Source organism: Cydia pomonella, chromosome 22, assembly GCF_033807575.1.
Source record: "Cydia pomonella isolate Wapato2018A chromosome 22, ilCydPomo1, whole genome shotgun sequence".
Classification (NCBI taxonomy): domain Eukaryota; kingdom Metazoa; phylum Arthropoda; class Insecta; order Lepidoptera; family Tortricidae; genus Cydia; species Cydia pomonella.
Genome location: NC_084724.1, coordinates 8878309 through 8898245, shown reverse-complemented (window position 1 = coordinate 8898245; position 19937 = coordinate 8878309). Strand labels below are relative to the sequence as shown.

The 19937-nt window shown below is 39.2% G+C and overlaps 1 protein-coding gene across 1 annotated transcript in view; it reads left to right on the top strand.

The window, feature by feature from the left end:
• Positions 1 to 19937, top strand: part of LOC133530445 (focal adhesion kinase 1) — a 96660-nt gene that overhangs the window by 33065 nt on the left and 43658 nt on the right. The window contains exons 3-7 of the mRNA XM_061868357.1: positions 6703 to 6803; positions 17398 to 17585; positions 18257 to 18412; positions 19100 to 19179; positions 19779 to 19935. Coding sequence (XP_061724341.1) covers positions 6703 to 6803; positions 17398 to 17585; positions 18257 to 18412; positions 19100 to 19179; positions 19779 to 19935 — 682 coding nt within the window. The remainder of the gene's footprint in view (positions 1 to 6702; positions 6804 to 17397; positions 17586 to 18256; positions 18413 to 19099; positions 19180 to 19778; positions 19936 to 19937) is intronic.

Here is a 19937-nt window from a genome sequence, read left to right as displayed (position 1 = left end):
TCATAAAGTGCAATATCTTTGTTGTAAGTTGCAACCTTGTGTAATCTGTGATTCATATAAAACTAGTCCTGACACGTTGATAACGCCTATGCACACCCACTTAGTGTGTGTTCCAAATTTGAAGGCTTTCAAAAATGACGTGATACAGCCTGCTTTATGGTAATGTTCGCACTACATACAGACTGGCCCAAATACGTAGAATTCTTAAGAATATTTTTGTTACGCTCACGTTTTAGATTTTACAAATCTTGGATATTGACTTTACAGAAAATATTTTTATACAATTTTATGCCTTTTCGTATGACTTTCGATGGTAAGCAGTCATCGTAGCCTGTGGATGCCTACAACTCCAGTAACATGCACGTTGCCGACCCTTTAAAAAATTGTACACTGCTTTTTTAAAGAACCCCATACTGTAGAAATGTGATTTCATAGAGATTTGTATGTGAAATTACATACAAATTCATAAAAGCTCCTAACGAACGGGCATAACGACTAGTAGTAGTAGGTATGATGAATAGACAACATATCACCTAAATATATTTTCTGTAATGTTAATATCCAGAGAGGAAAGTGGGGACTACGTTTTTATGGAGAAGCGGTCATCCGTTTTCGTCTTTAAAAGTTACTTATTTGACTTTCGATTAACCCGTACTAAAAGGGACATCGTGCATGTGTAAAATGCGATCATTGCAGCAGTGTTGGCAACTACAAAGGTTATCAAGTGCCTTTAAGCACGTGTATCGCTTTTAACAAAAAGTACCCTCACACCTATCGGACGCTTCACGCGGTGTTACGCATTTCGTTCGATAAAATGCACAAGCGTGCGACCAGGGAACCGATTACTTTTCCTCGCCATTTTGTTTTAAAACCAGCGGTGGCAGCATGGTCGCATTTTTATCGCTTGTCACTACCTGTCACTCGCACAAACACACGTGTTAAAACATGACAGGCATAGTGGCAGGTGATAAAAATGCGACAGTGCTACAGCCGCTGCATGGGACTTCTGAAAACTTTAAACAAATAATATTTGAATTCATTTTTATTAAGCAGACACGGCTGCCAGCGATACCTACTACATATTTTATATTAAAGGAATAAAGGAAAATAATAATTTTCATAGACATGTAGATCTCTTATGGATAACCAACTAATCTTTAAAAGGGAAAATTCATCATATCGGGCAAGACTCGAAATTGCGACCTCGGTTGGTTAATTATAATCAATATCGATCGGTCCGGCACTCCGAAAAGTCGCAAATTCGAGTCTTGTCCGATGTGATGAATTTTCCCTTTTAAAGATAGTTGATGATCCACAAGAGATCTAGCATGTGTATGAAAATTTTGACATATTGATAAAATCCAAGTGCCAGCTTCCACTTGCATTAGGATTCACTTTGCCCGCAAGCTATCAAGGAGGTGCCCACTGTGTCCAACGATAGTATTGCATGGCTGCACTCGAGATTGCGTATTGCACAAACTGCACACGAGAGGGCGCTGTCCTACGCACATGCCGCGCGTGCCAAATAAATACAATGGAGTCCGACGATAGGGTTGGCAAACGGTAAACATGGACGAGCGTTTCTTTTTTTGACACTTTTTTTTTATGTGACCTTTTTGTCACTTTTTTGTTATTTCTAGTCAGTATCGTGAGTCCTTTTCATCCTTATAGAAGAAAAAAAGTGTCCCAAAATTTCCAACCACGTTTCATACTTTAATTTTTTTTACCGCCATACAAAGTATATGCGGAAATGGAAATACAATAAGAAAAAAAAATATATTGACATTTTTTTATTCCATTAGGATCGAAAGGGCTCGTGATTCTGAGATGAAAAAACAAAAAAAATTATGAAAAAATACAAAATTAACGAGAATGGTACTTTTTAAGAAACGCTCGGATAAACAGTTAAATAGTCAGTCAGGTAATTATTATTGCAGTGTCAAATTAACGGCCTCGTAGAGCCTTCTAGCTACGAAGCAGGAGGTCCAAGTCGTTCTGCCGTGTTAGAAATTGAAATTCCACGATTTTAGAAGCTGTCACGGATTTACGTTCTGAAAATGGTCAGAGAGAGACTGAGAAGGAAATAGAGGGAATGGATCGAGACTTCACTAGCTAACAATATAATACCTACTCCCCTTGTCACCGGAAGGTTAAAAACCTACTGTTCAAAAAGTAACAAATATATGCAATTAATATAGGCGGACCTTAGGTAAATAAATACAAGTGCATGCATATATGCGGGCAATCGATGCGTACCCCGCAGGCCGGACATTTAGTAAGCCGTGTACCGTGTACGGATAATTACTAAACAACATTCAGTACCTAACAATTTAATGCCTACTCCCTTATCAGGAACGTTAACACGACTGTACCACTGTTAAAAAATAACAAATTAATGATATATGCACGCAGTGAATGCTTGCACCGGAAGTGGACTACAATTATAAATAAAATCCCTTTATTTAGGTATTAGATTGGATAAAGATATTTACTTCTAAACTGGCAGTCCTAGGCAAAACAGAATGACTTATGCAGTGAATGTTTGCGTCAACCCTACTCGTAGGTACATACAAGTGCATGCATATATGCGGCCAATCGATGCGTACCCCACAGGCCGGACCTGAGGGCCGGACATTCGGTAAGCCATGTACCGTGTACAGATAATTACTAAACAGCGTTCTGAAACGAGCATTCAGTACCTAACAATATAATGAAATAATTAAAATTTATTTTAGACAAAATGAGATAAGTTGCTTTGGGGTAACTTCAAATGCGAGGCAAATTAGAAAATCGCTTATATCCACTAAATTAGAAGCACTTTCTACTGTAGAAACAACAGCAAAGTATAAAATAAGTATTATGATGTCCGCTATCTGGCGCGGTTGCACGGAGCGGGTGAGCGGATTAACGAAAAATAGTACGAACAGCGCTACCTGTAGCGGATGCGTGCGACAGGTTTTATAACTTTATTATACCTTATACCTTCAATGGCACCCGCGTGCGTCGTGCACCCGCGCCAGCTAGCGGCCCTTACCTTCCCGTCAACCCGCGACATTAGCCGTATGAAACTAGTTTAAAAACACTCAACCCCAATTTAATTTTCGTTGAGGTTGAATTTCCTACTAAAATAGTTGAGGAATATTGTATTTAAACTGAAATTCAAAAGATTAGTAATTATGGAATTTTTCAATATAATTTTGATACGTTAAATGCATAATCGAGAATTCAGCCTTGGCTATATTGGATCCGGTTATTGGATGCAGCACTGCAATAGTGGGGGAACAAAATGTAAAATACTAGTTTTCACCCCTAATAAAAGGCAACGAAGCATTTTATTGACTTGAATGCTTAGGTTTTCTGTATTCGATCCGACGTATCCGTATCAGTATTTCAGTAATTTTAGAACATGTGAACACACTAGATTTCGATTTCAATGTTTAATAAATGTACTAAGTTTGAAATATTAACTAAGTTGTCTATGTACTTTTTAAGCATAAAAAAAAGTTGTCTATTGTACCTAATACCTACATAGGTCAATCTTTAGATTTAAGAATATGGCCGTGCCCTACCAGTACCCGTACCATGAGTCACTGACACTGTCAAAACTGACATATACGCTATCAAGAACGTAATTTACTTTCTATACATCTCGCTCGCACTTATATGTAACACCTGTGTACCTACCATGAATGCAATAGATGTATGAAACTGAATATGTTTTTTTTTATTTTTATATAGGCCAAGTTCTTTAAACACAAAGTGGTGATAGGCATGCTATTTACTTAGGCACTATAATTAATTGAATACATGGCAATATATCTGCGGGGTTTTTTGAGTCAATTTAAATACTTAATTGTGAAATAGCTAAAATACAACACAATGGCAGGATAAAAACAACAGTTTGTTATATTTGGCTGACACTGTTGTATCCAGATTATTTGAAATTGTTCGGTTACATTTTAAACTGAGGTATTCTCAGATCGATTTGAAGTATTTTCAATTTAATTACCACAAATTACGCTGAATATACCACGCCTAAAGCAAGGACTGATAGTAGGTATATTAAATCGGTATCGCATACAGTTTCTGAACACGCCTCCGTGCAAGCAAAACTTCCAACATTTATGCCGTTACATAATGCCCATGCAGCCTAATAAGGCGCAGTAATCGGGCCAAGTTCCCTCATTCGGGTATCAGAACGTGACTGCTGCAGAACCCGCGCACTGTGCAAGTTTACAGAATACATTTTACGCTAGGTTTACACGAGTTTTTATTGTACACCCAGCTGCAAAGTTTGCAGCTCGTTGTACATCGGTTTTAGGGATGTCTCAAACTAGAACAGTCCGGACCCGACACGAGGCTTCCGACACTTCCTTTTCTATGACAGGTGATCAGTGATCATGTAATGTTTTCTATAGACATTTAAAGGACGGACGCCCGGCCCGGGGCCCGGATCGTTCTAGCGTAACTGATCCTTTAGAGTTAGTAAAATAATGGTCGAATTTGCTCGTGTGTCTTTACTTACGAGTATTTCAACATACCTCGGATTACCTTGTGACACCTCTAGAATAAGACAAAAAAAAAATCTCTTTTTTAATTCTACTTTTTTATAATGGATGGCTCATTTTCTATCCATTTAACTAAATTTTGTTATAACATTCAACATGTGTCAAGTACCCAATTATTAGGCGTCCATTGGCCGCAGTGATGATGTCTCATTGTAAAGTTCCTTTACCGTTATCGCACACTTGCTATCTACTGTCGTCCCTGGTATCAAAGAATATGTAACTAGTATTACTAAATCTTAAGATCTTATTACCTAGGTACCATTTAGTGTTAAATTGCTTTTTCCTATTTGGGCTTAGAAAAAGTAAGTACGCATTCTATTACAGTAAGTAACTATACACCAGTATTTAGTGATAATTCTGGTCACATACCAAGACATAACATTTTTAGGGTAAATAGTTTGCTACTTAGATCGATATTTTATTTATTGATTTTGCAGTTTTGGAGATACTAAGTACATTTACAAGATTCAATAAGTTCTACAGGTAACCATGAAGCTCATGTAAGCCCAGCTTTATGCAAGTAACGCGGAAACTTATCAAACCGTGCTAAGACAATGTTGTGTTGCGATGCACTCAGTTCTGAACGCGTAAGAGGCTTGCAAATGTTTGCTTTCTCAGAACTTGGCTGTTTCACTACGGTGCATTGTCTTAGTTTGTTAGTGGGTTATATTTTGTTTGTAGAACGTCGTCAGGAGCATGTTCAAGTAGTTTGGGTCATGTTCCAAGGATCAACAACATTGTTTAATAAGGGGATTTTAACATAAGTACAGGAACATTCCCTTTTGTCCGTGTGAATATAAAATTCATATACCAGTAATTTATATAGGTTAAGTTAGCAGGATGTTTCGTATTTGTTACTGTTTTGACATGCATGTTATATGTCCATGTATGATTAATGTTTTGTATAGTCGACTTTTTCCGTAACTCCTTGAGTGCTACGGTTGCGATATAGCATTCAAAATTAGAGCGAATCTTGGCTTCAAAATTTAAAACTTAAGTTCGTTTTTTGGTTGTCAAATTTGGACTCCCAGGGGTTATAGTGTTAACCCTCTGGTGTTGCGGGTGTCCATGGGCGGTGGTAATCGCTTACCATCAGGTGATCCGTCTGCTCGTTTGCCTCCTGTATCATTAAAAAATGTTATAACTTTTCTTTTGTCACTTTTTCGTCAATCGTGTGTCTTATCTATTAGGAACTCTCTCCGAAAACCAAGTTTATACATTACGCACGTCAGTTAGATTAACATTCTTCTAATGAAATGACAATTGACGACCGACGTGTCGCTTTGTAGGCGTCAGATAATTATCAACGGCCGGTTGTGCCAGATTCTAGTAACGGTTACAAAAAGACTTATTTTGTTCGTAAATTGTTGGTAGTAACTTCCTTTGTCCTTGCTGCAAGCCGTGAAGGAAACCCATTGTTTTCGGAACTGATGAATTGACTGAAAATGTTTACCAACTGCTTGGATCTGTGGAATTTGAGTTCAGGGATATTGGCCCAATTAACGCTGGATTTGTAGAACCGATGCTTTATTTGGTTAATTTAGATAGAGTAGAACCTCGATTATCTGAATTTACTGGCACCGAGATTAGTTTATTTTTCATATAAACTGTACAAATAAAATGTGATGTACAAATTAACGTTAAATTATAAAACACCTGTAAGAAGTTTGGATAGGTGAGGGCTCGGATAAACTAAGTCAGCGTTCAGATAATTGAGGTTCGTAAAAGGTTCTACTGAAGTTATACATCTATGTGCGTTACAGTGCTTACATACATGTATGTAAATTCGCGTGTTTTCAGGCCAAACATAGCAGGTGTTAGTGGCGAGACAAATGAAATGACAGGTGGAATAGCGAGTAAAAAATAATTCGCTACACTTTTCACTTCATCATTTGCCTCGGCCTTAGCATGGGTGTGTGAAATTGTAATCCTGTTGCAATGCCTATTTTAACTTTATTAACTTTGCTTATTACGAGTCGCGGTTATGTCTCGCACACCATTCTGACTGCGCAAAAAAATGACGTCGTTGATCATGCTATTTCCGCTTCATATCTGTTGTTATATTAACTCTGATCTTTGTTATCTGTATAAATATCTTATTCTTATATTAACAGTGTATGTCTGTTTGTTACAGCCATGAACCTGAGGGAGGCGGGCGCGGCGAGGGCCCGCTAGCGCGCGCGATGCAGCCCGCGCCGGGCTCGCCCAAGCGGCAGCCTCCTCAGACACAACATGGTAAGTTACAACTTTAGGGTATTGGCTAGTGAAATGAGAAGCTCGAGCGTTAGTAGGGCGTGGCGTTCAGGTTACAGCCATTAGGAGGCCGGCAGGGTCCGCTAGCGCGCGCGATGCAACCCGCGCCGGGCTCGCCCAAGCGGCAGCCTCCTCAGACACCACAGGGTAAGCACTGTAGGGTATTTCTTAATAGCGCTCGAGCATTCAGCTAGGGCCTGTGGTGTTTAGGTTACAGCCATTAGGCCGGCGGGAGAGTCCGCTAGTGCGCGAGATGCGGGACGATGATAGACGGGGCGTGCGGCGTCGCCACGCTGCTGATTGCTTGACGCCAGTACACATGGCCGAAATCTCCTTTGGCCGCTTGCCACACCGCGTACGGTTAAAAGGAGAAAGTTGGCAGGACGTTACCGTAATGGCGAATCTCTTGGGTCCCTTCTACATGAGTGTCAACCGTCCAGGTCTAGCGAACAAGCCGCTGTCGCTGCCTGCGCAAATAACTAACGTTTTGACAGATCTGGTCAATGGACACGGAATTTACAGATCGGGGCTGCAAACAATCCGAAGCTGCGTAAACTGTGTGACAGCGTGTAGCTTTGGTTTTTTAAAGCGGCAACATACAATAACATGCGCTACGTATAAATTCGAAACATATGAGTCGATAGCGGCGTAAAGTGTGCCACTATTGACTTCGTCCTGTGTGATACCATCTACCCACGTCACCCACGTGTGCAGATAACCGTAAGCGTGTCGTGATCGCGTTTGCTTTCCGGTTTAAACAACCGCGAAATGTATTCTCCTCGATATAAATTTAATGCACTTGTGGCACAACATTGTTTTATTCAAAATTGTTTGACCTAGTGAAAGCAAAGGTCTACGTTTCAGTTTGGGCAAAAATTGTTTTTTACGTACGGATGTTCGTCGACAGGTCGCATTTTTCAACCGATACTGTGTTCTGTAATGTGTTCTAAAAATTTAGTGAGCGGGTTGGATAATTATATAGAATTTTTTGTCGATCCAGTTGTTGAAATTTTTTCTATAGTGGGGATTCATGAGGGTTTGCTTTCCCGTCCATGATGCCGGTTGTCAATCTCACTGTGCGAGCTTGACAACAATATAATTATGCGCGTGCAATAGAGATTTAGCAACAGGCGGGTCAATGTAGGCAAATCTATATGGAAAGCGTCTCTGCTTTAGTTTACAAGTTTTTTATAATCATGATAAAATATGTACTTTATATGGATAAAAACGCAGGCAAAAACATATCCAGTGTAGGCTGAATACTTATACGCATAGGTAAGCTTAGCGTGCACCATAAAAAAGACAGATGAAGCCTTTCAAGAAGTCTAATTCTTCGCCTTCCAAAAATTCATGCTAATATCGTAGAAATTTGTCAAAGCATGCTTGCCTTGACCTACGTGTCCATAAAATTTGTTTCTAAATTAAAACATTATATGTATTCAATTTGTTGTAACTAATAATGCCATTAAAGAAAACCTTATGTGTAGGCCCGCCCACGCCTACTAACAAAATGTATTGTCAGGTATACGATACCCGGTTTTTTACAGTTTTTAGTCAAAATGGCGTATACATATGTAATGCAAATTTAAATACGTATAGGCATATTGCTATTCTTCTTCTTCTTCTTATGGTGCCGTCTCCTGCCGGAGGTGGCTATCATTAGGGCTATTTTTACTTTTGATGCTGCAGCTCGAAACAGCGATTTGGTGTTCATGTTGAACCAGCACCTGTTTTTGAGCCACGAGGTTCCTACCTATTCTTACACGTTTTCGTTTGCCTTGGATGAGCTAGCTTTTTTTTGGAATGGTTATCAATCCCATCGCTTATAGTTAAAACCAGCCAGTTGGCCGGACGAAGGTCTTTGTTTCAACTTGGCAAAAATACTTTTCGGTGGCCTAGCGGTAAGAGCGTGTGACTTGCAATCCGGAGGTCTCGGGTTCAAACCCCGGCTTGTACCAATGAGTTTTTCGGAACTTATGTACGAAAATATCAATTGATATTTACCAGTCGCTTTTCGGTGAAGGAAAACATCGTGAGGAAACCGGACTAATCCCAACAAGGCCTAGTTTACCCTCTGGGTTGGAAAGACAGATGGCAGTCGCTTTCGTAAAAACTAGTGCCTACCACAAATCTTGGGATTAGTTGTCAAGCGGACCTCAGGCTCCCACGAGCCGTGGCAAAATGCCGGGACAACGCAAGGAAGAAGAAGAGTATTACGTATTCGTTTGACGACCGGTCTGGCCTAGTGGGTAGTGACCCTGCCTATGAAGCCGATGGTCCCGGGTTCAAATCCTGGTAAGGGCATTTATTCGTGTGATGAGCATGGATATTTGTTCCTGAGTCATGGGTGTTTTCTATGTATTTAAGTATTTATAAATATTTATATATTATATATATCGTTTGAGAATATGTTTTGTTGTTTCTTCTTCTTCCATGCACGCTCTGCACATGGGGCTGTCTGTTTTACCCATATTGTGTAGGTGTTTGTTAAGTGTGTTATGTCCTGTAATTAATCCTGTCAATTTGTGTAATAATGTCCTATAATATTTATATATATTCTGTTGTCTCACTATCATACTGGTTTCGCAGTAATCATTCGCTCCGTAAGCATTTCGAATGGAGTGGGTGTACAAGTAAGCTTTAAAGTCAGTCGTGTGCTATTTGCGGCCCACATATTCCATTCATGGGTTCGTGCTTTCATTCACAAATTTGCTCAATGAATTTGTAGAGGGCGTATTGGTAATGCCCATATTAAGTTTGGCTTGTTTGATAATCATGTGAGTTTAAATTTTAAATAAGTACCTATTGTTTTGACATGGATATATATGAAATATGATACTTAAATTCCGTAGGCTGCGGCGACTGTTTACCATCAAGCGAGCCGTACACTTGTTTGCCACCGGACACAGCCTTGGAAAAAAAAATCAGCCTATAGACGTCCCACTGCTGGGCAAAGGCCTCCTTTCATGCGCGAGAGGGCTTGGGCTATGCCCACGCTAGCCCAATACGGATTGGGGACTTCACATACACCTTTGAATTTCTTCGCAGATGTATGCAGGTTACATCACGATATTTTCCTTCACCGAAATGCTAACGGTAAATATCAAATAATATCGAAATACTCATTGGTACGAGGAAGGATTTGAAAGTTGGACGGACAGCTGATACTTTGTCAGATAGTTTAGTACTTTAGATGCTGTTTTAAATTTAAAAAAACCGTGAGCCGGTTGTACAGCGGTGGAAAGACCTGCTTTTTAATAAAAACGCACTTTACCCAGAAACATTATGATCTGTAAAAGACGTTAATTTCAAATAAAGGCCTGTCGTTGACCTCCGCTATTACGCGTCCTACCCAATTACCCAGGGACGGGATCTCTACCAATCAATGCGGCCAACATGGCCATAGATATCCGTGTTCAATAGATCTATAGAACGACGCAGACTAGTTGGTACCTACGAAGCTACTTGATATTAACATGAATATTATATTGGTTTCAAATGGTGGTTTTAGTAACGATTTACTCCTCCTAGGGGAGAAGTGGCATGAAAGAGCCACTTTACCCAGAAACATTATGATCTGTGAACGACGTTCTTTTCAAATAAAGGCCTGTCGTTGACCTCCGCTATTACGCGTCCTACCCAATTACCCAGGGACGGGATCTCTACCAATCAATACGGCCAACATGGCCATAGATATCTGTGTTCAGATCTTTAGAACGACGCAGATAGATTAGTTCGCACCTACGAAGCTAGACTTAATATTAACATGAATATTATATGAATATATAACGATTTACACCTCCTAGGGGAGAAGTGGCACGAAAGAGCCACTTTACCCAGAAACATTATGATCTGTGAACGACGTTCTTTTCAAATAAAGGCCTGTCGTTGACCTCGGCTATTACGCGTCCTACCCAATTACCAAGGCACGGCATCTGTACCAATCAATACGGCCAACGTGGCCATAGATATCTGTGTTCAATAGATCTATAGAACGCTGATAGCCTAGTTGGCACCTACGAAGCTAGACTTGATGTAGTACAAATACCTACTGATTTTAAGGGTGATTTTAGTTTCTATTCGCACCTTGTAGGGGAGAAGTGACATGTATAAACCAGGTTTTGAAAAATCTTCTCAAGTTGTATTTTGATTGAAGTACCTTTCTATAAAGGCAAAGTAAGGGATACCGTATATCAGGTAAGCTGTCTCAGACAAGTCTACAAGGTCTTTCGTTGTTTCTAACTATTGCGCTTGTACACATACTCTACTTATACATCGTGTTTTTAATTAAATTCCGTTAACGCCGGGTTATGGGTATACGATATACGTTTCAGGAAACGATTTAATTTTTTTTTATTGTATTAATTGTTTATTTTATTATAAAAAGTAGTTAAATGTTGCATTGTTGTTAGCGTTGTTGTAACACGGGCATTACATTTAATTCACGACCGGTTTGGCCTAGTGGGAAGTGACCCTGCCTACGAAGCTGATGGTACGGGTTCAAATCCTGGTAAGGGCATTTATTCGTGTGATGAGCATGGATATTTGTTCCCAAGTCATGGGTGTTTTCTATGTATTTAAGTATTTATAAATATTTATATATTATATATATCGTTGTCTAAGTACCCTCAACACAAGCCTTATTGACTTACTGTGGGACTTAGTCAATTTGTGTAATAATGTCCTATAATATTTATTATTTATTAATTCAACCAAACAATTGAAAACTGTGAGATATCAATGCCATTTCGAACAACGACGACGATCAACGTCCGAGATAGTACTTAACTTATTAGTTCACACACTAATCAATATTTAAACAGGCCCCAAGGAAAAAATGAAATGGAGTTAATTAGAATACCGGTGTCTTTGAGAAAGTTACTTAATTTAAGCTCGGGTATGCACCCTTAAAATTAACAGAAATAAAAGATATACGGTATATAAGGTTGATGGCCACTCACGTGCTTGATATATTTCAGTGACTTCTATTATTATAATAAAATAAGGGTGACAGCTGGTAACTACAGTTACCAAAAACACATGAGTGGATAGAACAGACAAAGCGAAGCTCTTCCTTTCTAACTATGTCTAAGCAAAGTACGTATATAAATACGAGAGTCCTTACCCAATGGCGGTCTTTACAGCCAAAAATTGCCGGTCTAACCCACATTGATCGTTTACGTCTAGTCGTCCATTACGTGTATTCTACGAACGTTTGCCCCTAAATAAATTTTGAACGTGTGACCGCTAATCATCCCTTCAGAGATTCACGTGTCGCATCACTCGTATCTTCCAATTACCCGATACCCACGGGACGTCATCCCTACCCATCAATACTTGCCGATTGCTGAAGCCAACGAGGAGAAGAAGGTTCACTTGGTTAATATTTATAATATTATAATAAAACAGAATTACGCTTCAATCACCCTCAATACGCCATATGCAAAAAATCCCTTTTGTGCCAAAAATACCTTACATAGAATATAATAGAATATTTTATTATTCGTAAACCCAAACAAGACACATTACATTACATAATACGAGTATAACAAAAATAAAGAAAGTATTAAGTGCCACGAAATGGCCTCATCTCAGCATACCCTTCAAACTGCTGGATCGATTTCTAAACATAGCTATTCTTCTCAAACATAGCTGAACCACTGCAAGAAGACTCACTTTCCCGTAACAAAAACGCGTCGAAATCGGTCTATCCGTTAGAAAGCTACGTTGCCACAGACAGACAGACATTGGCGTCAAAACATATAACATCCCTCTTATTGCGTCGGGGGTTAACATTTGGTATGCTTAGAAGCAGATTTGGTCCATATATATTCAACCAAATTCAACTCAAACATGAAGATGTTATGGTTGCTAAATAAATGGATTTTTTTTGACAGGCGCATACGAAAGGTTAATAAAAAACCGGCCAAGAGCATGTCGGGCCACGCTCAGTGTAGGGTTCCGTAGTTACTCTTAAGTCACAATAAGCTAAACTGGAGCTTAAAGTATAGTAAATTGTTAACCAAGGGATGAAACGGTACCTTTCACCTGAGTTAAACAAATAGGCAAATTTGCATAATCAGTACCTAATTAAAATAAGTCTTATTACTATGAAGGGAAAACTTTTTGCGATAACTCAAAAACAGCTAAACTGATCATGTCCGCTATAGTTTTCATTTAATGTCTTTCTTAAGCTCTACTTCCACGATTTTTTTCATATTTTTTGGACCTATGGTTCAAAAGTTAGAGGGGGGGGGACACATTTTTTTTTTCTTTCGGAGCGATTATCTCCGAATATATTCACTTTATCAAAAAATGTTTCTTGAAAACCCCTATTCGTTTTGAAAGACCTTTCCAACGATACCCAACACTCTAGGGTTGAAGCGAAAAAAAAATTTCACCCCCACTTTACGTGTAGGGGAGGTACCCTAAAAAAAAATATTTTTTTAGATTTTATTGTACGACTTTGTCGGCTTTATTGATTTATATATCCATGCCAAATTTCAGCTTTCTAGCACTAACGACCACGGAGCAAAGCCTCGGACAGACAGACAGACAGACAGACAGACAGACAGACAGACAGACGGACATGGCGAAACTATAAGGGTTCCGTTTTATGCCATTTGGCTACGGAACCCTAAAAAGCGAAGAGGACTTCCAAACGTACCACAGTGATCCGTGTAGAACAAGCTAGCTGGACAAAATTATTTTATTGTATGTCGTAGTTCCTACGTCTTTTTTATGTTTGTATTTATGCCGAATTAAAGTTTTTTGTAAATAGTTTTTATTATAAGTTGGTATTTTCATTAAAAAAAAGATACTCAAGTCATAAAGTATTTATTTCGTAAATTAAACTAATACTATAAAAGGATAATCATACACAAAGTGTTAACTCAGTCATTTACAAATTATTATTAGCTTAAAGTTAATTATTCTACACCTTTTTATGTTTTTTTTATTGCCGAGTTCATCACATAATCGAATGGGAACGAATGAAAATACAAACAAATATTCATCTGCGTCATTAGCATCAGTGAATTTTTGTTTGTATGTAATATGACCTGAACTTCCGTTGGAACCCCACTTGCTGATGAGTTTAAATGAAGAGCGAGGCAAAAGATCGTTAAGAACTTCTTGAACTAAAACCAAATGTTCAGCAGTTTTATCTAAAACTGCTTGAACTTTCATCTCAGCCCGAGTTTCAGTAACAACAATATGTTCCTCCGGAGGAAAACAAGCAATCTAAGACTTTCTAAGGCTATACAGAGATGGAAATACCTTCGATCCTTTCTGCATGCATATCTTGCGAGTTATCTTGTACGTCTGCGTGGTCGATTTGGAGTCGATGTAATAGGCCAAAGCTTCGTCGCCGCTCAATTTGTCGTTGATTTCTTCAGTCGCCTTTTGTGGATTTGGACTCAGTAACATTTTTGATAGCTTGAGCTACGCTCCTCCTGCCTGAAGCTCGAGCAGATACTTCAGCAGCGAACAAAAGCACGTTGGTGGTTCTCGACTGGACCGAGTCATAAACTCATCTCCGCTTTGTTTTTAGGCTTGACTCTGAAAAGTCCTTCTGCGGTCTACCAGGTCCGTGTTCTTGTGGGCTTTTTGTCGATGACGAAGGAACAGATTGTTCAATCAACACGTTGAACATGAATTCAGGACCTTGCAGCCACTCGGAATTCCTTTTGATGAAGTTTTCTTTTTTGCATCCTGCGGCTTTGCATCTCTATTCAAGTTTTGATACTCTTGAAATGTTGGCCTTCAAGTCTTTCAGAGAGTTTTCTGTTGCACCACTCAAGTCACGTTTTGACAATATAAATTGAAACAGTTGCTCATTCTTGGTTGGTTTTGGAAACTTAAGCCATTCTTCAAAATAATTGGTTCTCAATACGCCAATCTGAACAAATGGAAAAAAATAAAAAATAAAATTAGCGAGGGTTTGCGAGGCTTAGAACAATTTTTTTCTGAAAGTATTATACAAAAAAACTGTACTGGAGAAACTTGGAGAAATATGTTTGCAAGTCTGTTAAAGTTTGGAAATAGGCCAAAAAGGTTACATTTTTAGAAACAAAGCCGATTTTAAATATTACTAATCCAGATTAATCTCATGATAGTAATAAAAATAAATAGCTCTTACCTTCTTGTTTTAAAGCCATCAGTTGAATAAAAATATTTCTTTACCACACACACACAGGACGTTAACAGCGAGAACGCAATTTTGCTAATAATTGCATAAAATTTTTGCATTGTCTTATATTCCGATGCTAATTACTCAGTATTAGTAAGTCCCAGTGGAACCTAATTATATTTTTCCTTAATCATCACTTATTGTTTATACCATGTGATAAGAATTTCACAGAAATGTGACATACCTTTTTGTCCTGCTAGCTTGTTCTACACGGATCACTGTGCGTACTTGAGTAGCTTCTTACGAACGGACTTGCCTACATTATTCTAAACAAAATTAAAATTTCTAACTTACATATATTGTGCGTGTACATTTATCCGCCAACATCCATTGATGAACTGTTGTTTGTTGTTCTGTGGTCCAGGACTTCCAGCTCAGTCTAATGAGCCCCGAGCCCGGGCGAGCGGCAATCAACAATAATACTTGTTTGACGGTATTGATTCTTCTCTACAGCTACATATATTATCAATATTGTGCTTGTACCTTTATCCGTCACTGCCACCATCTAGTGATGAACTGTTTGTTTGTTGTTCTGTGGTCCTGGACTTCCAGCTCACTCTAATGAACCCCGAGCCCGGGCGAGCGGCAATCAACAATAATACTCGTTTGACGGTATTGATTCTTCTCTAAAGCTACATATATTATCAATATTGTGCTTGTACCTTTATCCGTCACTGCCACCATCTAGTGATGAACTGTTTGTTTGTTGTTCTGTGGTCCTGGACTTCCAGCTCACTCTAATGAACCCCGAGCCCGGGCGAGCGGCAATCAACAATAATACTCGTTTGACGGTATTGATTCTTCTCTACAGCTACATATATTATCAATATTGTGCTTGTACCTTTATCCGTCACTGCCACCATCTAGTGATGAACTGTTTGTTTGTTATTCTGTGGTCCTGGATTTCCAGAAGCTCACTCTAATGAGGAGCCCGGGCGAGCGGCAATCAACAATAATACTCATTTGACGGTATTAATTCTTCTCTACAGCTATATATATTATCAATCTTGTGCTTGTACCTTTATCCGTCACTGCTAACATCCATGAACTGTTTGTTTGTTGTTCTGTGGTCCAGGACTTCCAGAAGCTCACTCTAATGAGCCCCGAGTCCGGGCGAGCGGCAATCAACAATAATACCTACTCTTTTGACGATATTGATTCTTCTCTACAGATATCCACCGTGTTTTTTTTATTTCCGCTAATTTCCAGGGTGCATCCCTGAGCTTTATATATATTTAAATTTTAGTTTCCTTAAACGTACTTACCGATGCCTCGAAGTTAACGGAATTCAATAAAAACACGGTGTATAGGCAAAGGTTTTAGGATGAGGATGACAATATAGGATGTGGATGAGTTTATGTATTGGCCTTGGCATCATATCCGGTAGTTCTGATTTTTTGCAGAATTGTTTATGGTGTTGGCCCAATGCATAATCCAAGTTTGTGACCTCGAGCGCCGAACGCAACTTGTCAAATATCGAGAAAACCGCAAAAATTTCGTGTTTTTTTTAGATTTGGGTGAATATAACCCTAAAGGATTAGTTTTTGATATCTTCTCTCCTTCTTATCAATATTTGATACCATCTCAGAACGTTTTTAAAGTAGACTAAATTTGCTACAATACGGGACTAGAATTGTCTCTATACACCTAATAGTTTCCGAGATAAAGCCTTTCATATCACAGGTACATGTAGTGTTAAATGCTTTCAATTGATGGGAAACATTAATGCTGATGTTGATGAAGTTGTCCTATTATGTCATCCCCCGTCATTAATGAAACAAAAGAAATACTTATTTGAGCATAAACAAGATTTAAATATCAATGAACCACGCACATTCTATTCATTGCTCGTTACGAGGCGAAATTAGGGGATCTTAATTGATTGTCGACTTAATTAGCAAACTCCGAGCTAACAACTTGAGAGGTTTGCGTATTTAAGTTATTTAACCGATAATATACGATACGAAACTCTGCGGCTCCTTACGCGATTCACTTAATTAGAGAACATTGTGAATTTCTCGGCGAAATACTTCGAGGTTTCTTTGAAATAGAATTATAAGTCGGAATTCCGTAGGGAACCAAGGTTGACAAACTTATGTGACAGTGAGCGTGGCACAAAGTATGTATAACCGATTGATGTTGGGGCAGAAAGTTCTTGAGAGACGACCTCAAACGATTGACGTTTTTGATTGATGATTATGATTTATGAATTTAATTTTAGGAGTTTTGAATTTTTCTAGATTATATTCAATGAAACAATTCGAGTACCATAAATCTTGAATTCAAACTTCTTCGGCGCCAGTATATAAGGTTTTCAAATTTAACTACTGATGTCAAAAATACTATGAAATCCCAATTTATTCATGAATACCATTTTTTTTTCAGGAACGGCGCCGGCGGACCAGTCAACATTGAAGGTCCACTTGCCGAACGGTGGTTTCAACGTCGTCCGGGCGTCGGCCGATGAGGACGTGCGCTCAGTGCTACGGTTACTAGCGAGTAGGCTAGCGACCGGCGAGCGAGTCTACGCGTCGTGCTACGCGCTACGAGCGAGGCGGCTGACTACTGGGAAGGTAGGCTACGTAGGCACTAGTGGTCCAACGAGAAGCGGCCCGATGTGAAGAATGAGATACGATAACGATAAGTTCTGGTTTAGATAAGTTCTCATTTAGATATCGTTTATATGTCGTAAAATTGACAGAAGCAGCTTGATTCGGGCAACCAATGTCACTTTGACGTTAGAAATATCGTAGATAGATCTTATTGGGATCACAGCGGAATCGAAATAAACGTCAATTTTGATATGTCGTTTAGCTATCGATATTTTAAAAATCTTTCCAAGATCTTAAACGTGTCTTAATCATTCTTCGAATCGGGCCGAAGCGCTTAATGCTACGGCTACTAGGAATCAGGGTAGCGACCGACGCGCGAGTTTACGAGGCGTGCTACGCGCTACGAGCGAGGCGGCCGGTTACCAGATAGTCTTATCATCTGATGACCTACCCTTATGATGTGCGTTGCATGCTACAGCAGCTACCCGACAACCCAAATATTTGTGTAGTGACACGTTCTACAAGGAAAGCTATGATACATCAGGAACGGTAACATAAAGTTAACTATATAATAGCTTAATGCTAATTATAGTTTGCGTCATTGCGTGTTTCTTTACACTGAATATGGCAAATGTTATCTGGGACAAATAATATTAACCAGATAGAAATCATTTGAATCACTTTATTTTCAGATTCGATGGATCCACCAAGACACACCAGTATCGGAGCTGATCACTAAATGGCCAGCATCGGAATGGCGATTAGAACTGCGCGTGCGTTACCTGCCCGCCAACTTACGCGGCTTATGTGACTCGGACCGAGTCACGTTCCACTACTACTACGACCAGGTACTGTACATAATAATCACATGATATCCCGCTATTGAACTATTATTCCTACGTATAGATCCGTCATAGAGAACCAGTGTTTTGCGTCATGAGTTGCTGTTTTGACGACAAACCATAGAAGCGGAGCGTGAATCTCGCGACCTTAACGCGTAAGCGAATTTTACGGCGTTTACGACATTTTGGTCGCGTGGTACAGGTTTTGATATTGCAACAATTTTATTGTTTGGTTAATAATATTAATAACTCAATGTGTCCCACATTGTCACAGTTTCTATCACTCTCTGAGCTCCTCGGGAAGGACAATATCACGCAAACTGTTGTTGCAGGCATCACGATACTCACGCACCTATTCTCAACTCTTGTACCTTCCACTATTATTAAATAGCATAATGGGGCGGCTGGTAGTTTTTTTTAATATTTACAATCGGAATACAGTAATACACCTTAATTGAAGATTTTTTTAAAAGGTACAAGATTTCTGTACTAGCTTTGCGTCTCTTTCCACAAAGTTTTGCATACTTTCTTAAAGCATTCAACGAATAATTTACTTTGTGTATTGTATTATAGATCGTGTCATTCACGACGCGTGGCTTGACACGTAATGTAATGTTATTAAAGGTAGGATTTGACAAATCTGCGCGTCATCGTGAATGGCACGAACTATAATTAGATTATGTTTAATTCCAGGTGCGACATGACTACCTCAACGCCAATCATCCCATGGTGGACCAGGATCTGGCGATACAAATATGTTGTTTAGAAATAAAGTGAGTGATGCTTTATACCAGCTATTATCATATTACTCTTAAGGTATATGTAATTCCAATAGCAGCTAAATGTTTGTAAGCTATACCGTTTTCAAAAGTTGACAATCTATACCAATTATAGGGTGCGTGCATGAAGTGTAGGAGGCAGCACAGGAGCCGTCAGATTGTTGGCGCGAGGCGTAAATGTGATGTGTATTGTTCCGATGTAGCCCAAAAGATGGCAGAACCTACTATGCACAAGAAAACACGTGACGTGTAAATTTACATGTTTATGGTTCCGATTCTGGCCACAAGATAGCAGACCCTCCAACGCGCACGGTCCCTATTGAAAAGCCACAGTAACGACTACCATTTGTTTTTGTCTATTTACGTATTTGCTCTTGCATGGCAAAGTTATGAGAATTCAGTGGCCAGGAGATATAAACATTAAACACGCTGTTTTGGTCGAGAAAAACATTCATTGTTTAGAAATTATACACCGAGTTATCAAGTTCCCAAAATGTATTTATATATCCAAACAGTTAACGATGATGCCAGTGTAAATACACCATTAATAGCTTTATTTCTCGAAGTAATCCGCAAACCTTACCGTGTTTCAGATACTTCTGCAAAGACATGCAAATATCGTTGGATAAGAAGTCCAACATCGAGTACCTGGAGAAAGAGTTCGGGCTGCACAAGTTCCTGCCGAAATCAGTTCTAGAAGCCATCAAGCCTAAGGTGCTAAAGAAGGCCATACAGCAGCAGTTCAAAAAGGT